This window comes from Pleurodeles waltl, chromosome 4_1 (assembly GCF_031143425.1).
Source record: "Pleurodeles waltl isolate 20211129_DDA chromosome 4_1, aPleWal1.hap1.20221129, whole genome shotgun sequence".
Classification (NCBI taxonomy): Eukaryota; Metazoa; Chordata; class Amphibia; order Caudata; family Salamandridae; genus Pleurodeles; species Pleurodeles waltl.
This window is the reverse complement of record NC_090442.1, coordinates 571588693-571616526: the sequence shown is the minus strand read 5'-3', so window position 1 is coordinate 571616526 and position 27834 is coordinate 571588693. Positions and strand designations below refer to the sequence as shown.

The 27834-nt window shown below is 45.6% G+C and overlaps 1 protein-coding gene across 1 annotated transcript in view; it reads left to right on the top strand.

The window, feature by feature from the left end:
• The window catches only part of ZNF277 (zinc finger protein 277), a 492259-nt gene extending 468845 nt beyond the window's left edge, over window positions 1-23414 (top strand). The window contains exons 11-12 of the mRNA XM_069228962.1: window positions 15847-16021; window positions 23136-23414. Coding sequence (XP_069085063.1) covers window positions 15847-16021; window positions 23136-23322 — 362 coding nt within the window. The 3' untranslated portion in view covers window positions 23323-23414. The remainder of the gene's footprint in view (window positions 1-15846; window positions 16022-23135) is intronic.
• Window positions 23415-27834: the final 4420 nt, after the last annotated feature.

Below are 27834 nucleotides of genomic sequence, written 5' to 3'. Positions count from 1 at the left end.
GACTGTGGAGGATCAAGGACCAGATAAATGGAGATCGTGAGCAGTGTGGGCATCCCTGTGTACAAAGACCTCAGAAATAAACTTGCAAGAGAATGGTTCCCTTGGCCTCTGGGATTCCACAATCAACTGTGCCCATTGTCCGCATTCTGGTTTTGACCAGATCTTTCCCTTTAACGACAGCAGAGAAATGTAAGACACTTAAGATCCAATCTTCTATCACATTTTTAATACATGTTTACTGTAAAGCGAAACACTACCTTCCAGAACTCGTCCTCGGATATAATATTTTGCACATATTCGGTACAAACCCCAAGATGAAAGACCTGGAGTGCTAGAAAAATTGGATTTTGTGACTATTCCTTTTGGCTACGAATTCGGAGGATAGCACCAGGGGTGGCTCCTCTAACAGCAGAGGAGCGTTGCCCCTCTGCACAGTCAGTGAGTGAAAAATAAAATGATAATAAAACAATGTTATTATCATTTCATTTATCACTTCCTGACTGAGCCAGGGAATCTAGGGCAGGGTGGGACCGGGCCATGGCAGGGAGGAGGAGTGGTGGGCACTGTAAGTACGCATGTCATTTTGGCCAGCCGTTTTAGGATGACTAAGCCGGTATGCACACTTACATTTCTCCAACCCAGCTTTACTACACAGCGGGGTGGAGAAATGGCACAGGCTCCCTGTGCCTGAGCGAGCATCAGACCAGCCATCTCAGGCCAATGCCGGTGCTTCTCTCATGCTTGGTATAGCATGAGAACAGCAGCTGGATTGGAAGCCTGTGCTTTGTGCCCAGTGACTGCCGGGCGGAGAGGAGCACCCAGGCGGCAGACAGCAGGACCAAGAGGAGCAGGTAAGGTTTTTTTTTCATTATTATTATTATTATTATTCCCCTAAAACGGCACCTACCGGCACCCCCGCAGCCCCACCACCACCACTTTAGATTGGCGGCAGCCGCTACTGGACAACACTTCAAAATGAAACCCTTAAAACTGAGTTGGAGAAAAGAACATCTGTGGGACTCTCAATGTAGATCCGGTAGACCGTTTTGTGGCGCTGTACCACAAATATTCGGCTTCTGTTTACCATCAGGAGCAGGCTACAAATCCCTGAGGGGCTCTATCATGATGCACCTGCACTATGAAGAAGAGCTGCACAGAAGTACCTATGAGGAGCCAGCCATTACTTACAAAGTAAATGTGGTTAAAAAAAAACCCTAAAGTGTCTCAGCCAGCACTTTAGGAACATGTTGAATTTTAGAAAAGCTAATAAGAAGGAATGCGATCAAGTACAGTAAAGCAGTCTGAATCCAGTAGGGAACTGACCTAAAACATTTCCGTTAGTGAAATTGAGTTAATGGCCTGTCAGTGTAAAAGTGATAAAGCTTGAGATTGACCAGTTTTATGTCAGTAACAAAAAGGAAAATACAGTTTTCTAACTTAAAGAATCTAGATTCCACAACAACAGATGCGCAGGAAGTTTAATAATTCCACAGTCTGTGATCATAATCTAAGTGCATAGAGAAAAGTTCAGACTCCTACTAACTAATAATAACAATGGGTAAGCCAGTAGGTATGGCCATGACACGCTGGTGTGATTTCGTTTATTATTTTTATTACAAGCATATGCAACAAAACTTTCATATGGCTGCAGTAAAGATGTGTTTTGTTTTTTTAAATAACCATTATTTAAGATTTTAATTAAACAGTATGAGTGCAAGCGAGTGTACCTGAAACAAGTGTAGAAACACTTTCAGTTTTAATGCACACCACTGAAAAATATTATTCTTAATGGTGCAGTGAAGAGGTAGTATGGGCTTTCATTTACTGTATCCTGAAGACCCAGTTTCAACACAAGGATGACTGACATAAAATTAATAAAATGATAGAGAATGGAAAGAAAAAATGTATTGGTAAAGTAGTAGCTCACCACCCCTAGCACTTAAATGTACTTCTGTTATGTGAATGGGCGTATGTGTTCAGGAAAAAAAGCTGTTGCTTAGAATGGAAGTGGCAAAGGACTGAAGTACGCTGACCTTTTGCCCTGTTCTGTATGCTGTGGTGGGCTGAAGCAAAATGTGAATGATATTTGAATTGACATCTGGAAGCAAAGGTCTGATCCATAGGCTCCTTATGTGTGTGTATATATATATATATATATATATATATATATGAATATATATATATGAATATATTTTCTATTTATGTTTTTTATCACATGAGGCTAGTTCTGTCTCTAAGCTAGACATAATAATCTTTTTTTATTTAGCGCTTGATAGCCTTCCTAAGTATTGTCAGTAGCAGATGTTAACGTTAACCAATTTATGGTGAGCTGTATACTAACCTCAGAATGATCGAAGGCTGAGTCTAACTTGTTGGGATTTAAACTTATAACCTTATCATACTCACTTTTTAGGAGTGAGTGTTGAACTTGAATAGCCATCTTGTGTGATAAACCGATATTTTCTAGTTTGAGTATGTCCAGCTTGCTCACCACAAAGTATCTGGAGTGGGGGTTAAGGGGGTTCTGATGCAAGGCTCATGAACCCCTCTCCCCCACAGAAATGACACTGTGTGTGTGTGGGGGGGGGGGGGGCGGGGGGGGTGGATGGATAGTGGCAATTTTTTTTATTTTTTTTTTAGGTTTACTACCAGAATTTATTTTACAGTGTGGTATAACTAGGATTAAATATCAAATCTCTGAAAAAGATGTCTAAAACGTACCACTGCATTGAATATAGAGTTCAGGTTGAGGTAGCAATGTTTGCCCACTTAAGTAAATTGCCCAACTTATTTGCTAGTCCTGTGAAGGGTTTTTAGTAGCACTCACTAACTTAATTGAATCTTTGTCTGTGCATTGAATAAAAAGCCTGAAAAAGGAGGTAGTTATTAGGTCGCATCTGTGGTGGACACTTATGATCCCAATACTGTTTAAACCAGTGATACTCAAAGTACTGCCCGGGAGCCGCCTGCAGCCCTCCTGACCTTCACGTGACCCTCTGCTTTAAGACTGCACTAGGCTCCTATTTAGTTAAGAGTGCATTAACTTTCAGAAGGATATTAAATAAAGGGGCAAGTGTTTATTTACAACATAACTGAAGACAAAGAAGCACATAACATATCTAGCACCACTTAACTTTAGAAACATATTAATTTTTTTAGGACCTCTTGCAGCAACCATATGAAAATGACAAAGTCTTTCCAAAATGCAAAAACTGTAATTTTTGCAGGTGAATCTTTTCTGGATTCACATTCTGTGCATTATTCTGCCATCCAGTGGTTGGGTCCAGAATTGTCCTGTATTTTGTAGTTCTTTTCTTTTTTGTTTTTTTGTTTGCTTAGCATCAACGGTACCTCCATTTGATGTCTCTTGTGACGTCATTGTGCTTCCTCCGGAAGCTCCCACCTTTGGTCGCTATCTTCAGATTCTTTTTTTCAGCCATTGGTTCTGGAAGCCTGCCGAACGATCTCCAACACAGAAAAGAAGATTGCGATGAAAAATTTGCAAAAACTACCGGAAACGTTACCGGATTCGTCTACAACACTGGTGCAGTAACCTGAGAGGAAGATTAAAGAAGGAAAGTACAAAATTAATGAAGAACTTCAGAGAACACTCATTCTGAGGGCTCTCTGAAGGGCCTAGATAGAGAAAACACTGTTTTCGTTTTGTAAGAACTGCCATTACAAGTTTTTTCAAAAGGATACGTACCCAGTTTACAACCTTTGTCTCCCCGTTGATTACCGGAGTGAGAACTGCAGATCTATCTTGCTCTGCATTGACACCGAAAATGCTGATGGTAAGGGAGAGATAGAGAAGGGCTCACCACGGCATGCAGAACCAGAAGACGATACCATCTTTGAGAGACCTGGGCCTCTCTAGCGAAGAGGAAGATATTGTTGCCGAGAAAGCAGGAGAAGAGACATTTGACGTGGAGGTGAAGTTCATTGACGTTGAGGAGCAGGCGACAAAGAAGAAAAGAAACGAGGTAAGAGATGCTGTCCAAGTCAAAGAAATCTGACTCGCGGACATCAAGAGGAACCACCATGTCAAAACGCGTGCCGTCGGCAGGCATGCCCCAAGAGAAGGAGTCCCACAGATCCCTCGATGGGGAATCCGGTGGAGAAAAGACTTGCAAAAAACCCAAGGCATCGAAGGACATATGTGATAAAGACTCTTCGACATCGAAAAGAGACGGGTAAAAACATGACCACCGAAGCTCAATGACTATTACATCGTCTAAAGATTCTTCCGCAGTCAAGAGGAAGACTCCCAATCTTGAGGCCAAAGAACGGGTCACCGAAATCAAAAGGAAGCGAAAAAGACTGGAGGCTGAAATGTCTGCGCTCCTCCAAAAAAGGTGTTCATTTGACAGTTTGAGGGGTTTCAGGATCCCACCAAAAGCTTTAGTGCACAAATTCCTCAGGGACAAGAAGTCAAGGAACCACCCTTGCCCCCAAACTTCAAGAAGAGCCCTTCTATGAAGAAGAGGTATATTACCTCATGGAAGGTTTCCAAGGTTCCAAAGCTGAGTATACAGATCAATGGAAGGAGTTAGAAGCTGACTCCCCAGAGGAATGAGTAGACTCTTAACTGTGGAGGCCATCACCTCCTGATGACATAGGCATGTATAATCAAGTCATCAAACATGCTGCTGATAAATTTGGGGTTCAGACGGAAGAAGAAAAACCACAATCATGTTTTCTCTTGGTAATCTTATTACCAACCAAGCCATGAAATCAGTTTCTGCTGATGATCCATAGTGTGCTGGATCAAGGAAGGGAAGCATTTCAGGAGCCTGCCACTTGCAGAGGTGTAACCCCAAGAGCTGAGAAAAAAATATAAGAACTCAGCAAAGGATCCAGCTTATATTAAAGGGTCAGTACCAACAGACTTTATCATTGTCTGAACAGCAGGGTAAAGAGCCAGTGTATGAAAACAGTGGGTCCACCTCCTGAAAAGGAAAGCAAGAGGATGGAACTCATGGGGAGGAAAGTTGAACACACTGCTGCTAACAAGTGGTGCATTGTCAACGCCAATGCTCTCTTGAACCGCCATGCACACCAGCATTGTAAGGAAATTGGGGAGCTAATGAAGCACCTCCCAGAATAGGACAGAAAGAGGGTTGCACTGTTGGTGGATAATGGCAAAAACATTGCCAACACATGCCAGAAGTCAGCTCTGGATGCAGCTGAAGATGATGGGGGTAACCGTCGGAAGGCACTCATGGCTAAGAATCTCAGGATTCAAACCAGAGGTATAGGCCAACATCCTCAATAGCCCATTCAGGGGAGAATAACATTTTGGCAGCTCAGTGGATGGCAAGCTGAACCAATTAAGAAAGCTAATGAGACCGCTAAATCGATGGGCACCCTGCAGTTTCAGGGAGGAATGCGTAGTGTAACAACACCTTTATGCAGACCTGTCGGAAGGGGAAGCTTTCAGGTAGGAAACACACACCAAAGTTTTCAGGGAACCAATCAGACAATGGAATCCCAACAAGGATGGCAGAGCCAACAACAGGGCAGACAGCCCTTTTGTGGGAGAGGCAGAGGAAGGGGTCAGCCCCACAAGGGAGGATCAAACCTCACACATAAGTGACTCAGCACAAAGAGGCAGCCTCTCACAAGTACCATTAAGGCTATACAACAACCTCAGAGATAGCAGCAAACAAGTCTTACCTACATACAACACCAGTAGGGGTCAGATTAAAATGTTTCCTAAAGGAGTGGAGGAAAATAACTTCAAACAAATGGACACTACACTTCTTCCAATTCGGATTTTGCATAGAATTTTTGAGAATTCTCTCAAGGAAGTGGAAGTATTGCTAGCAAAAATTACAATAGAAAGTGTTCCAAAACAGGGAATCAACAATGGAAAGTATTCAGCGTATTACCTTATTCCCAAGGAAGACGGCTCACTTCGACGAATTTTAGACTTAAGTTTCATAAACAAAATCATAAAAACTCAAAAATGCAAGATGACAACACTGCAAGAGGTCATCCCTCAACTATCGGAGGGAGACTTCATGGCAACTGTAGACTTGCATGAATGCACGTCACAAAAGATTTCTACGCTTTGTGGTGAACAAGATTCATTGTCAGTTTTTAGTGCTGGCATTCGGAATAAAATCCGCACCAAGGGTGTTCACAAAGTGCCTGGCAACAGCTCACTTCAGAACAAGGGGTATTCATGTCTACCCATACTTAGATGATTGGCTGGTAAGAGCAAACTCTTACGAAAAATGCAAGAATCACATTCAACAAGTAATAAAGATCCTATTCCCCTTAGAATTTTCAATAAACATGGAGAAATCATCCCACCACCCAGAACAGGAAAGTATATTTCTGGGCACAAGAATGAATTCTATTCAAGGGAAAGGGTTTCCAAACAAGAAGAGAACACAATCGTTGATTGCAGAGTCTCATCAATACTGGAAGGGGTAAGCTCTGACACTGAGGACAGAGTGGAAACTACTGGGGAAAATGACATCATGCATCCCCTTTATACCATACGCAAGAATTCATGAGACCATTACAGGAATGGCTTCAAGCTCAGACAGGGAGTTGGGACGATCTAGTGGTTATCACACAAAGAGGAGAAAGGGGGATAGCGTGGTGGAAGAGATCAAATATAATTCAAGGAATAAAATTTCAACAGCCGACTCCGTCAATAATAGTAACAACAGATGCCTCACATATGGGATGAGGGGCCCACATGAACTCACTCAAAGTCAGAGGACATTGGAAGGAGCAGGATGCAGTGCAATACATCAACATCCTAGAATTGAAAACGGTGTTCCTAGCCTTAAAAGCATGTCAGAGGAAGTTATCAGGAAGGACAGTGTGGAGGCAGACAAGCTCAGCAGGCAAGCATCCTCCTCACGAATGGGAGTTGAATCAGAAAGTGCTCAGAAGAATCTTTCAGAAATCGACCTGTTTGCAACACCAGAGAACACAAAATGCCAAAGCTTCACATCCAGACAGCATCACCACCATTCTCTGGGAAATACTGTTGATAAATTGCAAAAGAACAAGTGATGGACGGAATGATGAACCATTTCAAACATTCACCCCCATTGCAGAGATCTGGGCTTAAATCCATTGTTTTTTTGCTACCCGTGCCATTCCCATTTGGACCCACCCACGTGCAATTCAGTCTCAACCCTGCTCCCCTTGCAAACAGTCCAGCCAGAAGTGCCAAACCAGGTCCTCCCTGGACTGCAAACAAGCATCATTGGACTGATTTCAGGGTATCACCCTTCATCAGCCAGGCTAGCCTGACTCCAGTGACATGGGGAGCAAGGGACTCGCGTATGGGCATTATCTTCCCACTTAGGGCGACAAATGCAAAAGGAACAAGTGATGGACGGAATGATGAACAATGTCAAACATTCACTCCCAGTACAGAAATCTGGTCCTAAATCCATTCTTTTTTTCCTACCCATGCCATTCCAATTTGGATCCAGCCATATGCAAATAAATCTTGACCCTGCCCCCCCCTTGGGAACAGTCCAGCCTGAACTGCCAAGCCAGGTCCTCCCTGGACTGGAAACAAGCATCCTGGGACCGGTTTCAGAGTATCACCCTTCAGCAGCCAGGCTAGCTTGACTCCAGTGGCATGGGGAGCAGGGGACCCACGTCTGGGCATAACTTTCCTACTTAGGGTGATGTAGAAAAATGCCACTATTGGCATGGTTATCCCCCCCCGCCCACATTTGGGACCCTGCTAACCAGACCCCAGCACCAGTGTTCTTTCCCTAAAACGATGCCTTTGTTCCAACAATTGGCACAGCCCTGGCACACAGATAGCTCCCTTGTAAAAGGTACCCATGGTACAAAGGGCCCTGTGGCCAAGTAAGGTCTCTAAGGGCTGCAGCATGTATTATGCCACCCTGGGGACCTCTCACTCAGCACATGCACACTGCCTTGCAGCTTGTGTGTGCTGGTGGGGAGAAAAAGGCTAAGTCGACATGGCACGCCGCTCAGGGTGCCATGCCCACAAACCACTGCCTGTGTCATAGGTAAGTCACCCCTATAGCAGGCCTTACTGCCCTAAGGCAGGGTGCCCTACACAACTGGTGAGCAATATGCTGCCCCTACAGTTTCTAAGTCCATTCTTAGACATTGTAAGTGCTGTATAGCCATATTAAGTATATGGTCTGGGAGTCTGTCATTACGAACTCCACAGCACCATAATGGCTTCACTGAATGTAGGAGGCTGGCCTGGTTTGTAGTGGGTACCTAAGGTACTTACACCTTATACCAGGTCCAGTTATCTCTTATTAGTGAAATGTAGTCAGTGTCTAGAAGCCAGGCTGTCTAGAGGTAGCTGTATGCAGAGCACCCAAGGCTGAACTAGGAGGCATGCAAAGCTCTTGCAATACCACTGCAGTCACTCAGTACTCACACACATGAAAGACAATACTCAGTGTTACCAAAAATAAAGGTACTTTATTTTAGTGACACAAGGCCAAAAATACTTTGGAGACTATACTCCCTTAGGAGGTAAGTAAATTACACAATATGTACACTAGTAACCAAAAACAGGTAAGTAAACAGTCAGAAAATAGTGCAACTAGTGAAAGTCACCATAGGTTGCGATGGGCCTGGGGGAACACAAACCATATACTAAAATAGTGGAATGCAAAATTTGTTTTCCCACCTAGGAAAGTGTAGTGTATAGAGGGGCGCTGGGAGTGTAAGAAAACACTAAAGATAAGTAAAATACCCCACCCTAGAGCCCAGGAAAGCAGGAGTAAAACACAGCAAGTTTCCTAAAACACACTAGAAGCTGTGGTGCAAGAACCAGAAGAGACTGCAAGACACCAAGGATGGATTCCTGGACCTGAAGACCTGTGGAAAAAGGGGACCAAGTCCAAGAAGCACTGAAGAGTCCAGGGAGAACACGACCCCCTGCTAACTTGGATGAAGGTGCAAAAGGAGAACCACTGGTGAGAAGACAAAGTCAGTATTGCACCAAAGAAGATAGATGCGGATTCCTAGTTGGTGCAGAAGATGTCCAACGCTGGATGGATGAATGCAGTCTAGTTTGCGTTGCTGGATTCCACCAACAAGCCTTGGTAAACGCAAAACTCGCATTTCGCGGAAAATGGTGCTGCTTGGGTATAAGAAGGACCAGGTCGACCCTACCCAGTAGGGTGAGACAGAAGGGGCTCTCAGCAACTCAGACAGCCCTCAGAAGACCAGGCAGCGCACATAGGAGTTCCACAGCACGGGGACAAAGGAGTTGCAAATGGCGGTCGTCGCAGCACTACACGAAGGGATCCCACACTGCCGGAGAACAACTCAGGGAGCTCAGCATTGCAGGATAGAGTGCTGGGGACCTGGGCTAAGCTGTGCACAAAGGAATTTTTGGAAAAGCACACAGACGGCCTAGGAGCTACACAGTGCACGGGGGACTGTCTTGCATGGGAAGGCAAGCTCTCACCTTAACATAATTTTGGACAGATGGACCTTTGGATAGTCAGGGTCACTTTAGTCCACCACCTGTGTTCCAGGATCCACTCTTGTCATCAGGAGAGGGGACCCAGAGTACCGGTCGTCGCTGCGGAGAGGTGCCTGCTAAAGCAGTGAAGTGACCCCGTCACTCCACGGGCGATTCCTTCGGCTCTCTCTGAGTGTGCACAACCTGGAAACTGTTGCAGTTGCAGGCAGCAGCTGAAGTTACAAGTTTGCGGATGTCATTTTTGCTTCTTTGTTGCAGTTTTGTAGAGTTCCTGGAGCAGTCAGCAGAAGATTTGATGGTAAAAGATGAAGTAAAGGATGCAGAGGATTCCTGCTGGAGTCTTGCAATCCGAATCTGAGGAAACACCCACAGGAGAGACCCTAAAGAGCCTTCAGAGGAGGATTGGTCACCTAACTAGGTACGGACCTATCAGGAGGGGTCTCTGAAGTCACCTGCTTGCACTGGCCACTCAGATGCTTCCAGAGTGCTCCACCACCTTGGAATCCAAGACGGCAAAACCCAGGGACACACTGGAGGAGCTCTGGGCACCACCCCTGGGGTGGTGAAGCACAGGGGAGTCGTCGCTCCCCTTTCATTTGTCCAGTTTCGCGCTAGAGCAGGGACCAGGGGTCCCTGAACCAGTGTAGACTAGTTTATGCAAGGAGAGCACCATCTGTGACTTCAAAGCATTTCCTGAGGCTCTGGGAGGATACCCCTCCCATGCCTGTAACACATATTTCCAAAGGGAGAGGGTGTGACATCCCTCTCCTAAAGGAAATGCATTGTTCTGCCTTCCTGGGATTGAGCTGCTCAAGCCCCAGGAGGGCAGAAGCTGCTCTGTGAGGTGACAGCAGCTGGGGATGCAATGGAAACCTCAGAAGGCTGGTATGGCAGTACTGGAAGAGCCATGGTGGAGCCCCCCAGAATGCATTGGATTGTGCAACCAATACTAGAATCAGTATTTGGGTACAATTCCCAGTTGTTGGACACCTCACATGGCCATGGTTACCATTGTGAAGCTACATAAATGTATTGACCTATATGTAGTGCACACTTACAATGGCGTCCCCGCACTCATGATGTCCGGGAAAATGGAGAATCTGAAGGTTAGACATATAGGTGACTTATAAGCGACCTGGTGCAGTGAACAATGGTTGTTTGATGCTTAAACTATTTCACTCAGGCTGCAATGGCAGTCCTGAAGAAGTTATTGTACGAGCTTATGGGTGGCAAAAGAAACGCTACAGCCCATAAGGATCTCCTGGAACCCCAATGGCCGGGGTACCTAGGTACCATATACTAAGGACTTAAAAGGGGAGTATGTAAGTACAGATTTGGAATCAGAGAGAGCATAAGCACTGAGTTCTGGTTAGCAGGACTCCATTGACAGTTAAGCATACTGACAAAAATAGTGAAACAGACTGACAAGTCGGCCACAGTAAAAACACACTGACAAACACTGACAAATAGGCCAAAAATGGGGGGTAACCATGCTAAAAAGAGGCTACTTTCTCACACTGAATACTGGGAAGTTTGGTATCAAACTTCTCAGCACAATAAACCCACACGGATGCCAGTGTGGGATTTATTGAAAAATGCACACAAGGCATCTTAGAGATGCCCCTTGTATGTTAGCCCAACTGCTAGTGTAAGACTGACCGGTCTGTGCCAGCCTGCCACTTTCAGACGAGTTTCTGACCACATGGAGTGAGTGCCCTTGTGCACTCTGAGGTGAGAAACAAAGCCTGTGCTGGGTGGAGGTGTAGTGATCCTGGTTTGTTTTAATGGGATACAGGAGTTAGCTTAGCCTTTGGCTTGTAGACTCGTGCCCCCGTCACCTAGTGACTTTTACCCTACTTAGCTTGCTCTGTTTTAGTGCATTTATTTAATTAAATCTTTTAAGATGTCTGTCTTGTTTTTAGTTAGGCCCATGTTTTAGTTTTGCATTATCAGTGCCACCGTGCTAAGGCATCAATATCATGCGACAAAGATAAACAAACTGTAGGCGTTCACATTAGGTACTTTCCCTCCTCACGATTTCGAGGGAATTGTTTATATAGATTACCGTCCCATCATGTCTTGTTATCTATTGTTTGGGAGCAGACCTATATCAGAGGTACAAGCAGATCTGTATAAATATCCCTCACTTAAACAGATAGTCAGAGGGATTCCAACCATATGCCATCGCTGCTGCACTTCGCCTTGACGCTGACCCAGTCTTCGTGTCCCTACGGAGTCTGAGCTAGAGACCTCCTTCCAAGGTAACGAGGGTGGGAGGATCTTCTCATGGACATAGCGTTGGCAGATTAGGTTTAACATACCTAAGCTCTCTTTTAGGTTAGAGGTTAGGCTCATTATGCTAGGGTATTAGGACATATCTCATACTTTATGTCATTACATGTAATTGCAAGATGGTGGGGGTCTTTGTATTAATTACTCTTGTCTTTACTATTCTGTTTCTTGCACTTTTCATTATCCTAATCATTGCAGCCCATGCAACTTATCACAGATTGCAGTTTTGCTAAATAAAACATATTGAAACTTTACTGCATCTTCTTCATTGCCTGTGTTTTATTGAGACATGTTGTTTATGTGAAAAAGGGGTAATGTCCGTTTAACCATGACACTCCCGGTGATGTCAAATTCTTGAGTCCATGCGTAAAGGCTGCCACAAATCAACTTTTACAGTTTGGGTTTTTGGTGAGATGCTGCTTGTAAGCCGGTAGGGTTGGTACGGCAGTTGCAACTTGTTGTAGGACTGGCATAGTCTCCTACAGATATAAGTACTGTCATCCTTAAACCAGCAGTCTTGCCTAGTGCAAGAGTCAAACTACGACAGAGGGGCGTCACACCTCCCTCTGCAGGAACTGAAACATGTGGCAGTGAGCCTCAGAGGCTCAAGCCTCGGATTACAGTGCTCCCTGGGCATGCCAGCTAGTGGAGATGCCCGCCCCTGGACCTTGGTGGCAAGTCCAGAGGGAAAATTAGGAAAAACAAGGAGGAGCCACCCCCTCAGCCAGGGCCACCCCTAAGGTGTCCAGAGCTGAAGTGACCCCCCTCCTTGAGAAATCCTCCATCTTGCTTTGGAGGGTTAGGGACAATAGGGATAGGAATGTGCCCCCCCCACCCCAAAGGGAGAGGGCACAAGGAGGCTGTAGCCACCCTCAGGGTAAGTAGCCATTAGCTACTGCCCCCTGACCCTAACACACCCCTAAATTTAGAATTTAAGCCCCCCCTGAACCCAGCTCAACAGATTTCTGGCAACCTCAAGAAAGAAGAAGGACTGCTGAGCTGAATGCCCCGCAGAGAATAAAAGGAGACAACAACTGACTCGGCCCCAGCCCTACTGGCCCGTCTCCTGATTCAAAAAGCTGCAAAAGAAGAGTGACGCATTCTGCAGATTTAGCGACCCCTGAAAAGCCTCCAGGGGACTTCCTGCATCACAGAAGACAAAGAAACTCCTGTGGACAGTGGACCTGTCCAACAAGAAGGAGGAAGAAACTGCTTCTAAAGGACTCCCTCCTCACCCCAGAAGCGTGAGTCCTAAATTACTGTGCATCCGACACCCAGGACCCTTGTCCAGGTGGCCCAACTCGATTCCAACCGAGAGTCCACCCTGCGCTGAACTCTCCACCCTCCCCACCCCCCCACGACGACGCCTGCAGACGGACTCCCAAGGACCCCCCTGACTGTGACTGCCCGGCACAAAGATATCTGACACCTGGAGAAGCACTGCACCCGCAGCCCCCAGACTCAAGTGAAACCGTCCACCGGAGCAGCTATGACCAGCAGACGGCCCTCCTCCCTATTCAGTTGGTGGCTTGCCCGAGAAGCCCCCCTGTGCCTTGCCTGCAGCACCTAATTGACCCCTGGGTGCCCTCATAGAGTTCCATTAGAAACCCAATGCCTATTTGAGGCCCCCCCAGTGCTCCTCTAAACTCCCCTGGTGTGCCCTCCGACAACGCCGATACTTACCTGTAAGCAGACCGGAGCCGGAGTACCCCCTGTGTCTATAGGGGCCCACGTTATTTTGGCTCTTGTGTGACATTTGCACCTAACCGGTCCCGTGTTGCTGGTGCTGGTTGCTTGGGGTTATCTTGAACCCCTAACCGTGGGCTACCTATGCCCCTTAGACTAAGCCTGTAAGTTTGTTATTTACATTAGAAACTGTACTTTACTTACCTCTGCCAGGAACTGTTGAGAACTTTAGTGTCCACTTTTAAAATAGCTTTTTGCCATTTTTAAGAAAACTGTGTACATTGTTGATTCCATTCAAAGTTCTAAGTATTTCTATGCAAAGTATCTTTCATTTTATGTACTTACCTGCAAACTGAATCTTGTGGTTCTAGAAATACATTAACAAAAGATATTTTTCTGTATAAAATCCTATTGGTCTGGAGTTAAGTCATTGAGTATGTGTTTCTTCTATTGCTTGTGTGTGTACAACAAATGCTTAACACTACCCTATGATAAGCCTAGCTGCTCAACCACACTACCACAAATAGAGCATTAGTATTATCTATTATTGCCTCTGTCAAGCCTCTGGGGAACCCCTGGACACTGTGCACACTATATCTATTTTTGATATAGTCTATACAGAGCCAGCTTCCTACAGGCAACAAATGCAAAAGGAACAAGTAATGGACGGAATGGTGAACAATGTCAAACATTTACCCCTAGTACAGAGATCTGGGCCTAAATCCATTGTTCTTTTGCTACCCATGCCAGTCCAACGTGGACCCAGCCATATGCAAGTCAGTCTTGACCCTGCTCCTCCAGGGAACAGTCCAGGCTGAACTGCCAAGCCAGGTCCTCTCTGGACTGGAAACAAGCATCCTGGGACTGGTTTCAGGGTATCACCCTTCATCAGCCAGGCTAGTTTGACTCCAGTGGCATGGGGAGCAAGGGACCCACGTCTGGGCATACCCTTCCCACTTAGGGCGACAAATGCAAAAAGAACAAGTGATGGACGGAGTGATGAACAATGTCAAACACTCGCCCCTGTACAGAGATCTGGGCCTAAATCCATGCATATGACTGGGTCCAAACTGGAGTGGCATGGTGAGCAAAAGAATTGATGGATTAAACCCAGATCTGTGACTGGTGGTGAATGTTTGATTGGTTCCGCATTCCGTCCATCATTTGTGTTTGTTTGCTTTTGTCGCCATAAGTGTGCCGGGTATGCCTAGATGTGGGTCCCGGGCTCATAATGCCACTGGATTCAAGCTAGCCTGGCTGATGAAGGGTGATACCCTGCCAGTAGCATGACAGCAACGTTCATGTTAGCCACAGGGCAGGCTGGCAGCCTGTGTCTGCGGTGAAGGAAAGAGGAACTGTGCAGTGCTGGTGGCAGCTTCAGATACGTTTTTGTATTATAAATTGTTTTCCACCCCTTTTCGTCCGCCCCCACGCACTGCCCCGCCATGCGCCACAAGCGGCTCCTGACCACTGGATATCAGATTAAGAAGCCAGGTTATCAGCACCCTCAGTGTTATGCGACAACATGAGGGAGCCGTCAGGGAACTCCCTCCCCATCCACTTCCGTCTTACCCAAGATCACCTCTCCTTCAGGAAGCATCTCAAGACCTGGCTATTCAAGCAGTAGCGGTCCCCCCTTCCCCTAGCGCCTTGAGACCCTCCGGGTGAATAGCGTGCTTTACAAATAGACTGATTGATTGATTGAGGGTAATCATATCCAGGTTCCTTTACACAGTCGACCAAGTGGTCCCATGCTCGAGCTTTGTCAATAGTGCATTGTCTCCTCGTTACCTCTCGAAACAATTACTGCCGTTCCAGGCCCGCCCATAGAATCAGAGTTTACTTCCTCTTAACCAGACGGGGACTTCTGGACGCCTTCCAATGTGACGTAATCTCCTACTTTGCTAATAAGAGGGCTAAATCAATGAATTTGGGGGTGAGTTACACATCTCCCCTTTTAACATTAGAACTCCATTTTATTGACCAAATAGTCAAACAATAAAATGCCCACACCTAGCAGACATAAGCCGGACACCATGCTCGGCATTACTACAGCCAAGAAGGAAATACACCTTACTCATTCATGGCAGTGAAATAACACAATACACCCTACGCCACTTGCCCTAGATTGCAGCGCCCTGTTCCGATAATATAACCATATTCGTTCATGCAGCCTGGTGGAACATGCATGGTGACACCTTGAACTGGTCCTCCTTCATACCGCAACAGCAGAATCCACAACTCCAGGTTGTTGCTTACACTGTTCCTCATATGTTCCTGTTGTCCGTCTATGGTGAACCTTCAAAACAAAACTATAAATACCATATTGTTATTATATCTTTTTTTTCCCCCTTTACTTTCTCACTATTATTTACATTTTCCCTCTTACGCCTTTTGTTTGCCAGGGTTAAATTTCTATCAGCAAGTGAAGTTGGTGAATTTCATTAGAAGAGAAATCCACATGTGTCGCTGTCACTTCTGCCAAGAGACGTTCCCTTCAAAGGGCGAACTAATAGTCCATATAGAAGAGACCAAACACATAACTTTACTTCCGGATCGACTTGCCTGGGATCAACCGCAGTAAGTGACAGTTGCTTATGCTTCTCAGCTTGTTGAACGGTATTCACAATCTTTATTTGAATGTTTGAAAAGAATGTTAAATTTAATCTAAACTCAAAAACTGAAAACACGCATTTCTGTGCATTCATGAAAATTGTATACATCTTATAAAAGTTCACTTTCCATTGAGACAGATCTTTGTACTGCAGAGTAACTGTGTAGTATGCATTTTGATGTGACTTATGAAGCATTTTTAAATAAAATAAAGCAGTGCTTAATTTGTGAAAGAGAGAGTTGCGGTGCCCGAAGCTCTGCTCAGCGGTCGGTGCCATTAAATATCAGCGCTCTGAATACCGTGGCAGGTAGTGATAAACCACTGCCAGACACTCCCTGCACAATGTTCCTGCTCTTGCAGGTTACCGCCTTCTGGTTTTGTTGTCTTTTTCAACCTCTCTCCTAACGATCTGTGTTTTTTTCCATCTATTGCACCTGGTCAACGCTCGATCCGTCCACAAGCACGCCGTTGAACTCTGGGACCTCCTGGACTCCACAGCACCGGACGTCGCCTTCATCACGGAGACCTGGATGAACGCCTCCTCTGCTCCAGACATCGCCACCGCCATCCCCGAAGGCTACAAGATCTCCAGCAAAGACCGCACCAACCAAGTAGGAGGAGGTATCGCCATCGTCTTCAAAGACTCCATCAGCGTCACCACCTCCACCGAAGACACCCCCCTCGCCGCTGAACACCTGCATTTTCAGATTCGCACCGACCCGAGGACCACCCTCAGAGGATCCCTCGTCTACCGTCCTCCCGGACCGCGCGCCCCCTTCAGCGACGCCATCGCCGACTTCATCTCCCCGCATGCCCTCACCTCACCGGACTACATCCTCCTAGGCGACCTCAACTTTCATCTGGAACAAAACAACGACCCCAACACCGCCAACCTCGCCAACCTCGGCCTCAAACAACTGGTGAACACCGCCACCCACATCGCCGGACACACGCTTGACCCTATCTTCTCCGCCAGCAAACACGTCTTCTTCAGCCACACCTCCGCTCTACACTGGACCGACCACAGCTGTGTCCACTTCACATTCGACGCGAGACCCGCCACCTCCGCACTCAACCCATCCCTCGTCGACAGTGGAACAATATCCCCGAAGAGCAACTCTTCTCAGCACTCGCCGCCAACCAACCCACCCTCACCACCGACCCCAACGACGCAGCCCTCAGCCTCACAAACTGGATCTCCAACTGCGCAGACAACCTTGCTCCCCTCAAACGCACGCATCGACAGACCAACACCAAAAAACCTCTCTGGTTCTCTGACACCCTCAAAGAATCAAAGAAAACTTGTCGCGCCCTCGAGAAGGACTGGCGCAAGGACCACACCGCTGACAACATGACCGCCCTCAAGAACGCTACCCGCAAACACCACCGCCTGATCCGCGCTGCTAAAAAGACCTTTTTCACCGACAGACTGGACAAAAACAGCCACAACAGCAAAGAACTTTTCAGCATCGTCAAGGAGTTCTCCAACCCCAACGCCAACGCCGTCACGCCCTCACAAGATTTGTGCAAATCCCTCGCCACTTTCTTCCATCGCAAGATCAGCGACCTCCACAACAGCTTCGGACACCAGACCCAACATAACACCACCGAACCCGCACCCCCGGCCATTACCCTCAACAACTGGACCCACATCAACACTGAAGAAACCAAATCCATCATGAACTCTATCCACTCCGGCGCCCCTTCGGACCCCTGCCCTCACTTCATCTTTAACAAAGCCGACGACATCATCGCCCCGCACCTCCAGACCGTCATCAACTCTTCTTTTTCTTCTGCTACCTTCCCCGAATGCTGGAAACACGCCGAAGTCAACGCCCTACTAAAGAAACCTACGGCTGACCCGAGCGACCTGAAAAACTTCCGCCCCATCTCTCTTCTGCCTTTCCCAGCCAAGGTAATAGAGAAGACCGTCAACAAACAGCTGACCACCTTCCTGGAAAACAACAACCTGCTCGACCCTTCACAAACCGGATTCCGAACCAACCACAGCACGGAAACCGCCCTCATCTCAGTCACTGACGACATCAGAACCCTGATGGACAACGGTGAAACAGTTGCCCTCATTCTCCTCGACCTCTCGGCTGCCTTCGACACCGTCTGTCACCGCACCCTAATCCACCCCCCTCCGCTCCACCGGGATCCAAGGCCAGGCCCTGGACTGGATCGCCTCCTTCCTCTCAAACCGTTCCCAAAGAGTTTACCTCCCTCCGTTTCGCTCAGAACCCACCGAGATCATCTGCGGCGTACCTCAAGGCTCATCGCTCAGCCCGACACTCTTCAATGTCTACATGAGCCCCCTCGCCAACATCGTTCGCAAGCATGACATCATCATCCCCATCCTATGCCGACGACACCCAACTTATACTCTGCCTCACCAAGGACCCCGCCAGCGCCAAGACCAACCTACAAGAGGGTATGAAGGACGTCGCAGATTGGATGAGGCTCAGCCGCCTAAAGCTGAACTCTGAAAAAACGGAAGTCTTCATCCTTGGCAACACCCCGTCCGCCTGGGACGACTCCTGGTGGCCCACGGCCCTCGGCACCGCACCGACCCCCACAGACCACGCCCGCAACCTCGGCTTCATCTTGGACCCTCTTCTCACCATGACCAAGCAAGTCAACGCCGTGTCCTCCGCCTGCTTCCTCACCCTCCACATGCTCCGCAAGATCTTCCGCTGGATCCCCGCCGACACTAGAAAAACCGTGACCCACGCCCTCGTCACGAGCCGCCTGGACTACGGCAACACCCTCTACGCCGGGACCACAGCCAAACTCCAAAATCGCCTGCAACGCATTCAAAACGCATCGGCACGCCTCATCCTCGATGTACCCCGCAACAGCCACATCTCCGCACACCTGAGACACCTGCATTAGCTCCCAGTCAGCAAAAGGATCACCTTTCGACTTCTCACCCACGCACACAAAGCCCTCCACAACAAGGGGCCGGAATACCTCAACCGACGCCTCAGCTTCTACGTCCCCACCCGCCTCCTCCGTTCCTCTGGTCTCGCACTCGCTGCCGTTCCTCGCATCCGCCGCTCCACGGCGGGTGGGAGATCTTTCTCCTTCCTGGCGGCCAAGACCTGGAACTCCCTCCCCACCAGCCTCAGGACCACCCAGGACCACTCCGCTTTCCGGAGACTCCTAAAAACCTGGCTATTCGAGCAGCAGTAACCCCCCTTTCCCCTAGCGCCTTGAGACCCGCACGGGTGAGTAGCGCGCTTTATAAATGTTAATGATTTGATTTAGTAAATATCTCATAGGGAAAAATATGTACTGGTCCCCTCCTGCCCACCGGCAAACACCGACTCAGTTTAAGCACTGAAATACAATCTCTGTTAATCATGATAGTCCGTGCTATATTCCCCTGTTGAGAATAATGTCATAATAGGGTTCAGTCTAACCTGGCTGCAGCTCTTGGGTACTTGCCCAGTCACAGCGCCATTTTCATGATATCAGGTTGTGTGCATGACCCAGGACCAAATCCCACACCAAGTGAAACTCACAAAAGCCACATTATTAAATGGAAGTTACCTTTCCTTATAACCATTGAAGCTAGGAAGCAGTTGTATGAGGTGAAAACCTTTAATGAATGTTGGCAGAGTAACATCCATTGTGTGCACAGGTCGGTAGCCCCATCTCAAACTGGCGCACAAGGAATACCCATTCTCGCAACCTTCCACCACTCTCCAAGCTCCATTCCCACCTTCCAGCTCTATACCATCCCAGAGCCAATTCAACACAGCATTGTTAAATTAGAGTTTATTTATAAAACACTCGGGCATTTCTTTAAAAAAAATAAACTTGAAAGTAGCATTATTGTTACAATGCAAAACATAAAAAGAGACTACAATCCCATAGTTATTGTGATTTGTACACAACTCACTCCCCTGCTGTGCACTGCTCATGATTTCATACTTGACATCAGTGCCATGACCATGTCTTGCACCCAACCCCATCACACCGAACCATATACATACTGCTTCCGGCTGTGTGTAGGAGCAGCTCAGCTCACTGCCTTACATAGGCCAGGCCCTGCACTGATTCATCCTACCCACACCAGTGGCACAAGGCTTTCAGCCATGTAGCGGAATCTCTTCCACCAGCACTTGACCCATGGCCAGCCCCATCCCACTCATAAGAAGCTATGAAAGGCCCTCTGCCATGTGCAGTGGGCAAGGGGCTCAGGTCATAGCCCTTAGCTGCACACAGCTCAGACATGCTTGCATGCGCGGAGATATTTAAAAAACTGGAAAACCTTTTGAAGTGCAAAACTGCACAACATAGTTAAACACAATGTTTTAATCTGGTTTTCACGAGCACAGGAGAGATTTAAAAAGAAAAGAAAGGTTTTATTTTGTGTTTAACCATTTTCTGCTCTGTACGGAGGGGAACCCCACAGAACATGTTACTGTGTGCCTATGTTTATTTATTGGTACTGCTCAGAGTGGATCGCATGCCCTTTATCAAAAGGCCGCCAGGATTAAGGTTATCCTTCCTTCCCCTTATTCAGGCTGATGGGAGGGCATTATTGATTTAGAGAGGCAACCCGCAGCTGCTCTCTGGCGCTGTTCCCATTTGTGATCAGAGCACTGGGGCGGCGTCACCTGCCCGAATCTCCTTCATTCTCACGTCTTTCAGGGTGAAGGAGGACTGCGGCAGCCTTCACCCACCCTTGAGTAGGGCTGGTTGGAAAGAGGGAAACAAATTCTCCCAAGAATCACCTTTAAGAAGGCAGAATAACCAATCCCCCTGCTCTTTAGCAGTATGAGGTGGAAGGCATAAAACAGGGAACCTCAAACGTCCACCCACTTAGTGTGGTTGAGATGGAAAAATATGTAAATTCCCCTTCTGTCATCGGCATGGTAGTGAGGCATAGAAAAATGTGGAATACCCCACTTCGAACGAGGTCAGCAGAAAGAAAAAACCCATGTGTTGTCCGCGGTCTGTAGCCACAGTGGGAGTCAAAGGCATACTTATCTCCCTCGCCCCGCTGAACATCCTACTCTTGGTTAAATACAAATACAGGGATTCTGACCCATGGTTGGGGAAGGCAAGATGCATTAATATAATTGCAGATTCCTTGCCGTTCATCAAGGTGTAAGGGCATAAAACTACATAGATTCTTTCACATCCTATCCCCCCCAACCGATTCTTACTGACAGGGCCCGTTGACTGTCAGGGCATGGTGTTGTTAAGTGACCTTAATACCCGGGTTATTCATGCTAATTAATGGATATGAGTGTTAATGCCCATTCCTACTGGAAAACTTTGATCCTAATTAATGGACAGATTCATTGACCCGATGGGATTGTGCTTTACAAACTACAAAAAACACAACAATCACTAAAAACATGTAAGGTTGAAAAGAGGTGAATCGTGCCCACAGCAGAAAACCTTTTAAACAGGAAATTCATCTTTTAGGTAGCAAGGTTATCATATCCTTACATCATCTATAGAATATGAGTAAAGTTTCCAAACGGATGGCATAATATTTAGAAGAGGGTAACTCTTCATTTGAATGTAGATTATGAGTATTGCTTTAACAACGGTGAAAATTGGCATTTATGGTTAGCTAGACAACTTAAAGACTCCAGTTGGCTTCCCCAATGCTCATGACTCAAGCTTCATCACAAATGGCATCACAAATGACATCATCAGTGCTTCATACAAGGAATGTCGACTAGGATTGCCCCTTGCAAATGGGATTTTCTAATATGAAAATTCTGCCAGTATGACAGAATTTCCCAGTTACTCAGTCGGGTTAAAGGGGCAGGTTTGTAGGCATCCCTAAGTGGGTTTACCTGAAAATGTTGCAAAACTCCTATAAACACACGTTTGATGGTATAGTATGCAGCAACCATTTGAAGTCAGTTACCCACCCTGTATGATCTTCCAGGTGTACATCTATCAGGGACAAGAGTAGACTGGGGAAGGAATATCTCCATAATTAATTAAGTGTTGGAAAATGGGTTTCTACAATTGGAAAATTAATTTCCCCATGGTGAACAGGCCCCGGGGAGGAAAAAAGTAAGTGTAACGGCACTACTGAATCACATTTTCAGAAATGGAAATGTATGCCTGTAATTTTTCCATAGCACAAATGTTAGTACTCATGGATACCTATGACTTGTCTACATATCTAGTAATGTTTATAGATTTATTTTTAGAATTCCAAAGTACTTGCACATTTACTCCAAACATAGCAGGTCCAACTGAAGTGTCAGTTGTATTTATTTCATATTCAGTTTCTTTTTTGCTTCTTTGTAGGTCTTTCTCCACCTGTCAGCCCCTCACTTGCCTGTCCTCCTTCCATCTGCCCAGTTTTCACCTTTTTCCACAACTCATCTTTTTATTCATCTTACCTCGTTTCCCACCATTCCTGTGTTCACATTATTGTGTACTTTTCATTGTTGTCTTAGCTTGTGTTGCTCTTGGGACCTTCTTATTGCCCTCCCACTAAAAGCCCACAGATTGATGTACGTTTCCTGATTCATATTTCATTCGCTAATCTATATACTTTTTGATTATATCGCTTTTTGTGAGTTTCATAGTGTCTCACACTCACCATTCTTCCCCAGGTCAATACATACCACGAATCTCTGCCTTCACTCAATATGTCTTTCTCATGATGAAGGAGGCAGTCCCACGAAATGTGGCATTGAATATCGGAGAGCTGTGAGGCTCCTCAGTAGTGTCCACGTTTCTAGAACTGTATTTTGTGATGGAAATTCATCACTGAAGAAGGTTGTTTAAATACGTCTTAGGACATTACCGGCCACTCACCATGGTTGTATCGCTATTGATAGCGGGCAAGGACATTCTGGCCCAGCTGCTCCACCAATTTTCCTTTCTGATTTCTCTTGCTCTACAGATTTCTCCTGCATTGTAACCACTGCACAAAGGAACTCGTTATCATGCAGTATGTGACAGTGGCACAACTCATTTTGGAAGCTGTCACTACAGTTAAAATGTATAGGTATCACTGTTTGACACACCATTGAATTTCATTATGTTTATGCGATACATTTAATGAGATACAATATTTTATTCCTTTAGGTACTACTTTCCTACGTATGAAAATGATACGCTGTTGTGCACTTTATCAGACAGTGATGGGGAATTGACAAATGAGGATCGAAATGAGGATGTTCCTGTCATTGCTGAAGATATATCAGACCTAGAAAACCTCAAGCAGAGCAGTGTTCTAAACCAGCTACTGCGAGAAGAAGCCATCACAAAATGAAGACAAAATATGTTAACAATTTCACATGACCATTTTTGTTTCAATCACCTTCAACGCATAAATAAATAAATCATGTTTTATTTTGTGGCAAATGCAGCTGCCTTTCTGTTCCTAAATGTTTAATCTCTACAATTCTCTTTTTTCAGTTTGCTATTTCCTTTGCTATTTACGACTTTCAGTAGAGGGCTGACAAAGCTTTTGCACTTCTGTTCTTATAGGCTTCACACACATAGCAGTGGGTTGTACACAGTGCTTATAGGCATGATGAAGAGTTATCGTCGAGATGTTGCAGTCGAACGCATTACATCTTTTGAGTCCCCTCGTTGTTTTCTTGACTAGTAACGTGAATTTCAAATGACAAAGCTGTACTAACTAGTTCTAGATAAGTGTATGATGGTCCTACCTTAATGTGCCATAATAATATGTTACTACTTATCATGTTTCTTGTTACCAGAACCAAATATGTTTATTTTGGTTGTAATCTTTTCACGCTATATAACTGTTTTTTTGTGTGTTAAATTTGTTTTAGTACTCAGGATATTCACCTTGTTCTCTACATTAGGCCCATAACATGCCTTTACAGAATTAAGGTCTACCTTAAGATGAAAAAAATTGCCTCTCTGTAGGAAGCTATTTCTTTGCAGGATGACTGGACCAAGTAACGTTGAGTATTCTGTGAGAGGCCCCAGTTTCTTTTTTGGCAGCTCCAGTCGGGTTCAGAGGAGATAAGATGTTGTATGTGTAACCTGTTTGGTATCCAGCACACCATTTGTAAGATCATAAAATTTACTCAGACTACATTTGGGGAGACCTTAGACATGAAGTGAGAGTTCCATATTTACAGCCACATGGTTTGCGAAAGCTGGTCAACCTTAAAAATGGTCCACTCCTTCTCCCATTTATTTTCTTTGCATATTTACAATTTTGACAAGGTGGAGTATAGTAGACTTTATACCTAGAGACCAAGTGGCCTTCTGGCAGTGCAACAATCAGTTTATGAAAAGGCGGTTCAGGGTCAAAAAGTAGTTTGGCTATTGCCACTTTAGGCCTAAGAAAGTTATAAAAATCCATAGTATTTAATCCATTCATTTTAATTCTCTTTTATGCCATAAGAATGTGGTGTTAATTTGCCTAGTCTATGCAGTGATCCAAAAAATGTATCTTCAGTGAAAAGTTTCAAGTCTAAAAGAATTTAATAGAGAGATAAGCGTCAGGTTTTATTGTGAAATTATTATGTTTAGCGTCACACTCCATATTTTTATTCATATACAATTTTCCTACAGATGTACATTTTTAATATTCTTCTAGAGGAAGTTTGTGATTAACACACCACCTGTCTTTAAGAAGTCATTCGAGAGCCTAATGAGTAACAGTACTGATTAGGTAATAAGATACTTGGAGACAATCATTTTATTTGTCTATGTTCTCCCCCATGAAGAACATCCTTCCAACAGTTCATATTTTTTTCATGGTAAATAGTTCGTTCCTTTTGACAGATTCTTTTAGGTCATCATTTCAGGAACACAAATGCTTTCCAAAAGCAAGGCATACTAGACACGCCCAGACACGAAAATACACCATGATCACACTGTGCCAGACTAGGCATTGCTGGAGAAAGTGTCAAACGAGACAGTGGTGGCTGTGGCACAGGAGAAGGTAGTATTGAGACTGAAAAAAGTTGCAGGTCACAAGGGGGAGAGTCACCATAAATTGCACTTGCTCATGTGACTCGGCTTCTGGCAACCGTAGGTTTTGTATGGACTCTCACTACCATTCCCAGTATGCACCCGTTTTGCTTCCTTTAACTTTGCTTTTTTTTCTTCTAGTTTCCAGTCACTTTAAATCAGGGTTTATTAATGATTTCTGTAGTTTCATACCGTTAGCTTGTCGTGCTCTCCTTTCTAAGCACTTTAACTTGCAGGCGTCCCTTTTTTCGTAGCCGGGTATTGCCGGGGACTAGTTACAGTCAACTACACCCAGAAGCCATTAAGCTGCATGTTCCTGTTTCCACATCTGATTTCTTTGTGGCTATGTACTATTACTCGATATCCGAAAGTATACTGTCTTTTAAAGGTAACCCTTTGCAGCCCTTGACACCACAGACCCACCTAACAGTGTTCCACCAGGTCTGAGACACAACAGTGCCACTGTATTTCTATTCTCCCCTTCTCTACCGCTCCCTCTCCCACACCCCTCCTTGGGTTCCATCCATGCACTGTGGTTTCCGTCTTAAGACACAGAGCTGATCTTAAGGCAAAGGATTGGGGCGCTGTTGGGTTCCACAGCCCCCAGCTCGTACAGAATACCTCACCGAACCAAACCCCCAAGTATTGTATATGCTTGGATTGCAAGAAGAGCACCGTAGAACTAACTACTTCTACAGTACATAACATTTTGAGAGGTCTAACTTTAGATTTATCTTTTTAGTTTGCCAGATGGTATGGACTAATGTTATTTCGTATCATCCAGAGCTGAAAACGGACTTATTGAGTAAATACTCTGGTGTGGTGTCATCAGCATATGCTGCCACTTTACGTGTTTCATGGCCTAAGTACATCTCAACAATGTAGAAGCTGAATCCATTAGTCTCTAACAAAGATTTAGTAGCTATCAGGAGAAGTAATGGGGAGAGGGGCCAATCCTGACTCATTCCCTGGCTAAATGTGAAGTATTGTGACAACGAGCAGCCTGCCGTGTTTTTTGCTTGAAGGGGATTGTACAGTGCCACCGTCTATTAAAGAATCTCCAAAATAAAATTTCCGTCGTAAAGAAAGTTAAAGTCAGGACGTTTTATTGAATACTTTTTCCGCATCCTGAGCTATAAAAGCTGTCTGGGAAATGAGCAACCTAGCTATTTCAGTTACATGTAAGAAAAGCATTTATTGTCACTGGAGTAACTTACATCAAGGAAATCCGTTTTCTGCTAGGTGAATATGTTTAGGTAGGATCTTTTCTAATTTGTTTTCCAGTACCTGGACATAAATCTTGCTGTCCAAGAGAGAACTTGAGTTAACTTACTTATATAGCTTAATGATTGCTTGTATGCTATGAAAATGTAAATCCATGTATGTGCTTTCATGTGTACTGATATATTTTAGCAATCGTGATTTTGTTCTTTACCTGCTTGAAGCCCACTAAAGCTTTAGTTGGCATTATTACACGAGTACACTTATTTTAAACAAGTTTACATTTTATTATCCTTTGTTGTACACTGCATATTTTAGCTACACTGTTCCAGTACCTGTACTGTTATTCTGAAGCTGGCACACCAAATCGAGGATTGCAGAAAGTAGTAAGTTGGTAGCTCTTGCTGGAGGTGAATATAGATCCTATGTCATTCTCACATTCTTCCCTCAAGAAGAGCCTGACACCTTCTCATTAGTACCTATCTATAGGTTGGTATTTATTATGTGTTCCTGCTTCAATTCACATGATGTAGGAATGTACCATCTTGCCTGGAATGTTACCCCTATTCTTACATGTATGTCCGTTTGTTTTTGCCTGTCTCACTGGGATCCTGCTAGCCAGGACCCCAGTGCTCATAGTTGTGGCCTGAATGTGTGTTCCCTGTGTAGTGCCTAACTGTGTCACTGAGGTTCTGCTAATCAAAACCTCAGTGCTTATGCTCTCTCTGCCTTTAAAATTGTCACTGCAGGCTCGTGACCATTTTCACCAATTCTAATTGGCACACTGGAACACCCTTATAATTCCCTAGTATATGGTACCTAGATACCCAGGGTATTGGAGTTACAGGGGATCCCTATGGGCTGCAGCATTTATTTTGCCACCCATAGGGAGCTCAGACCAATATTACACAGGATTGCCACTGCAGCCTGAGTGAAATAACGTCCACGTTATTTCACAGCCATTTTACACTGCACTTAAGTAACTTATAAGTCACCTATATGTCTAACCCTCACTTGGTGAAGGTTTGTTGCAAAGTTACTAAGTGTGAGGGCACCCTGGCACTAGCCAAGGTGCCCCCACATAGTTCAGGGCAATTTCCCCGGACTTTGTGAGTGCAGGGACACCATTACACGCGTGCACTACATATAGGTCAGTACCTATATGTAGCTTCACAATGGTAACTCCGAATATGGCCATGTAACAGGTCTAAGATCATGCAATTGTCCCCCATGCCAAATCTGGTATGGGGGTGCCAATCTCATGCATCCCCGGGGCTCCAGCTTGGACCCCGGTACTGCCAAACCAGCTCTCTGGGGTTTTCACTGCAGCTACTGCTGCTGCCAACCCACAGACAGGCTTCTGCCCTCCTGGGGTCTGGGCAGCCCAGTCCCAGGAAGGCAGAACAAAGGATTTCCTCTGAGAGAGGGCGTTACACCCTCTCGCTTTGGAAATAGGTGTTAAGGGCCTGAGAGGAGTAGCCTCTCCTGGCCTCTGGAAAAGCTTTGAAGGGCACAGATGGTGCCCTCCTTGCATAAACCAGTCTACACCGGTTCTGGCATGAAACTGGACAAAGGAAAGGGGAGTGGCCACTCCCTTGTCCATCAC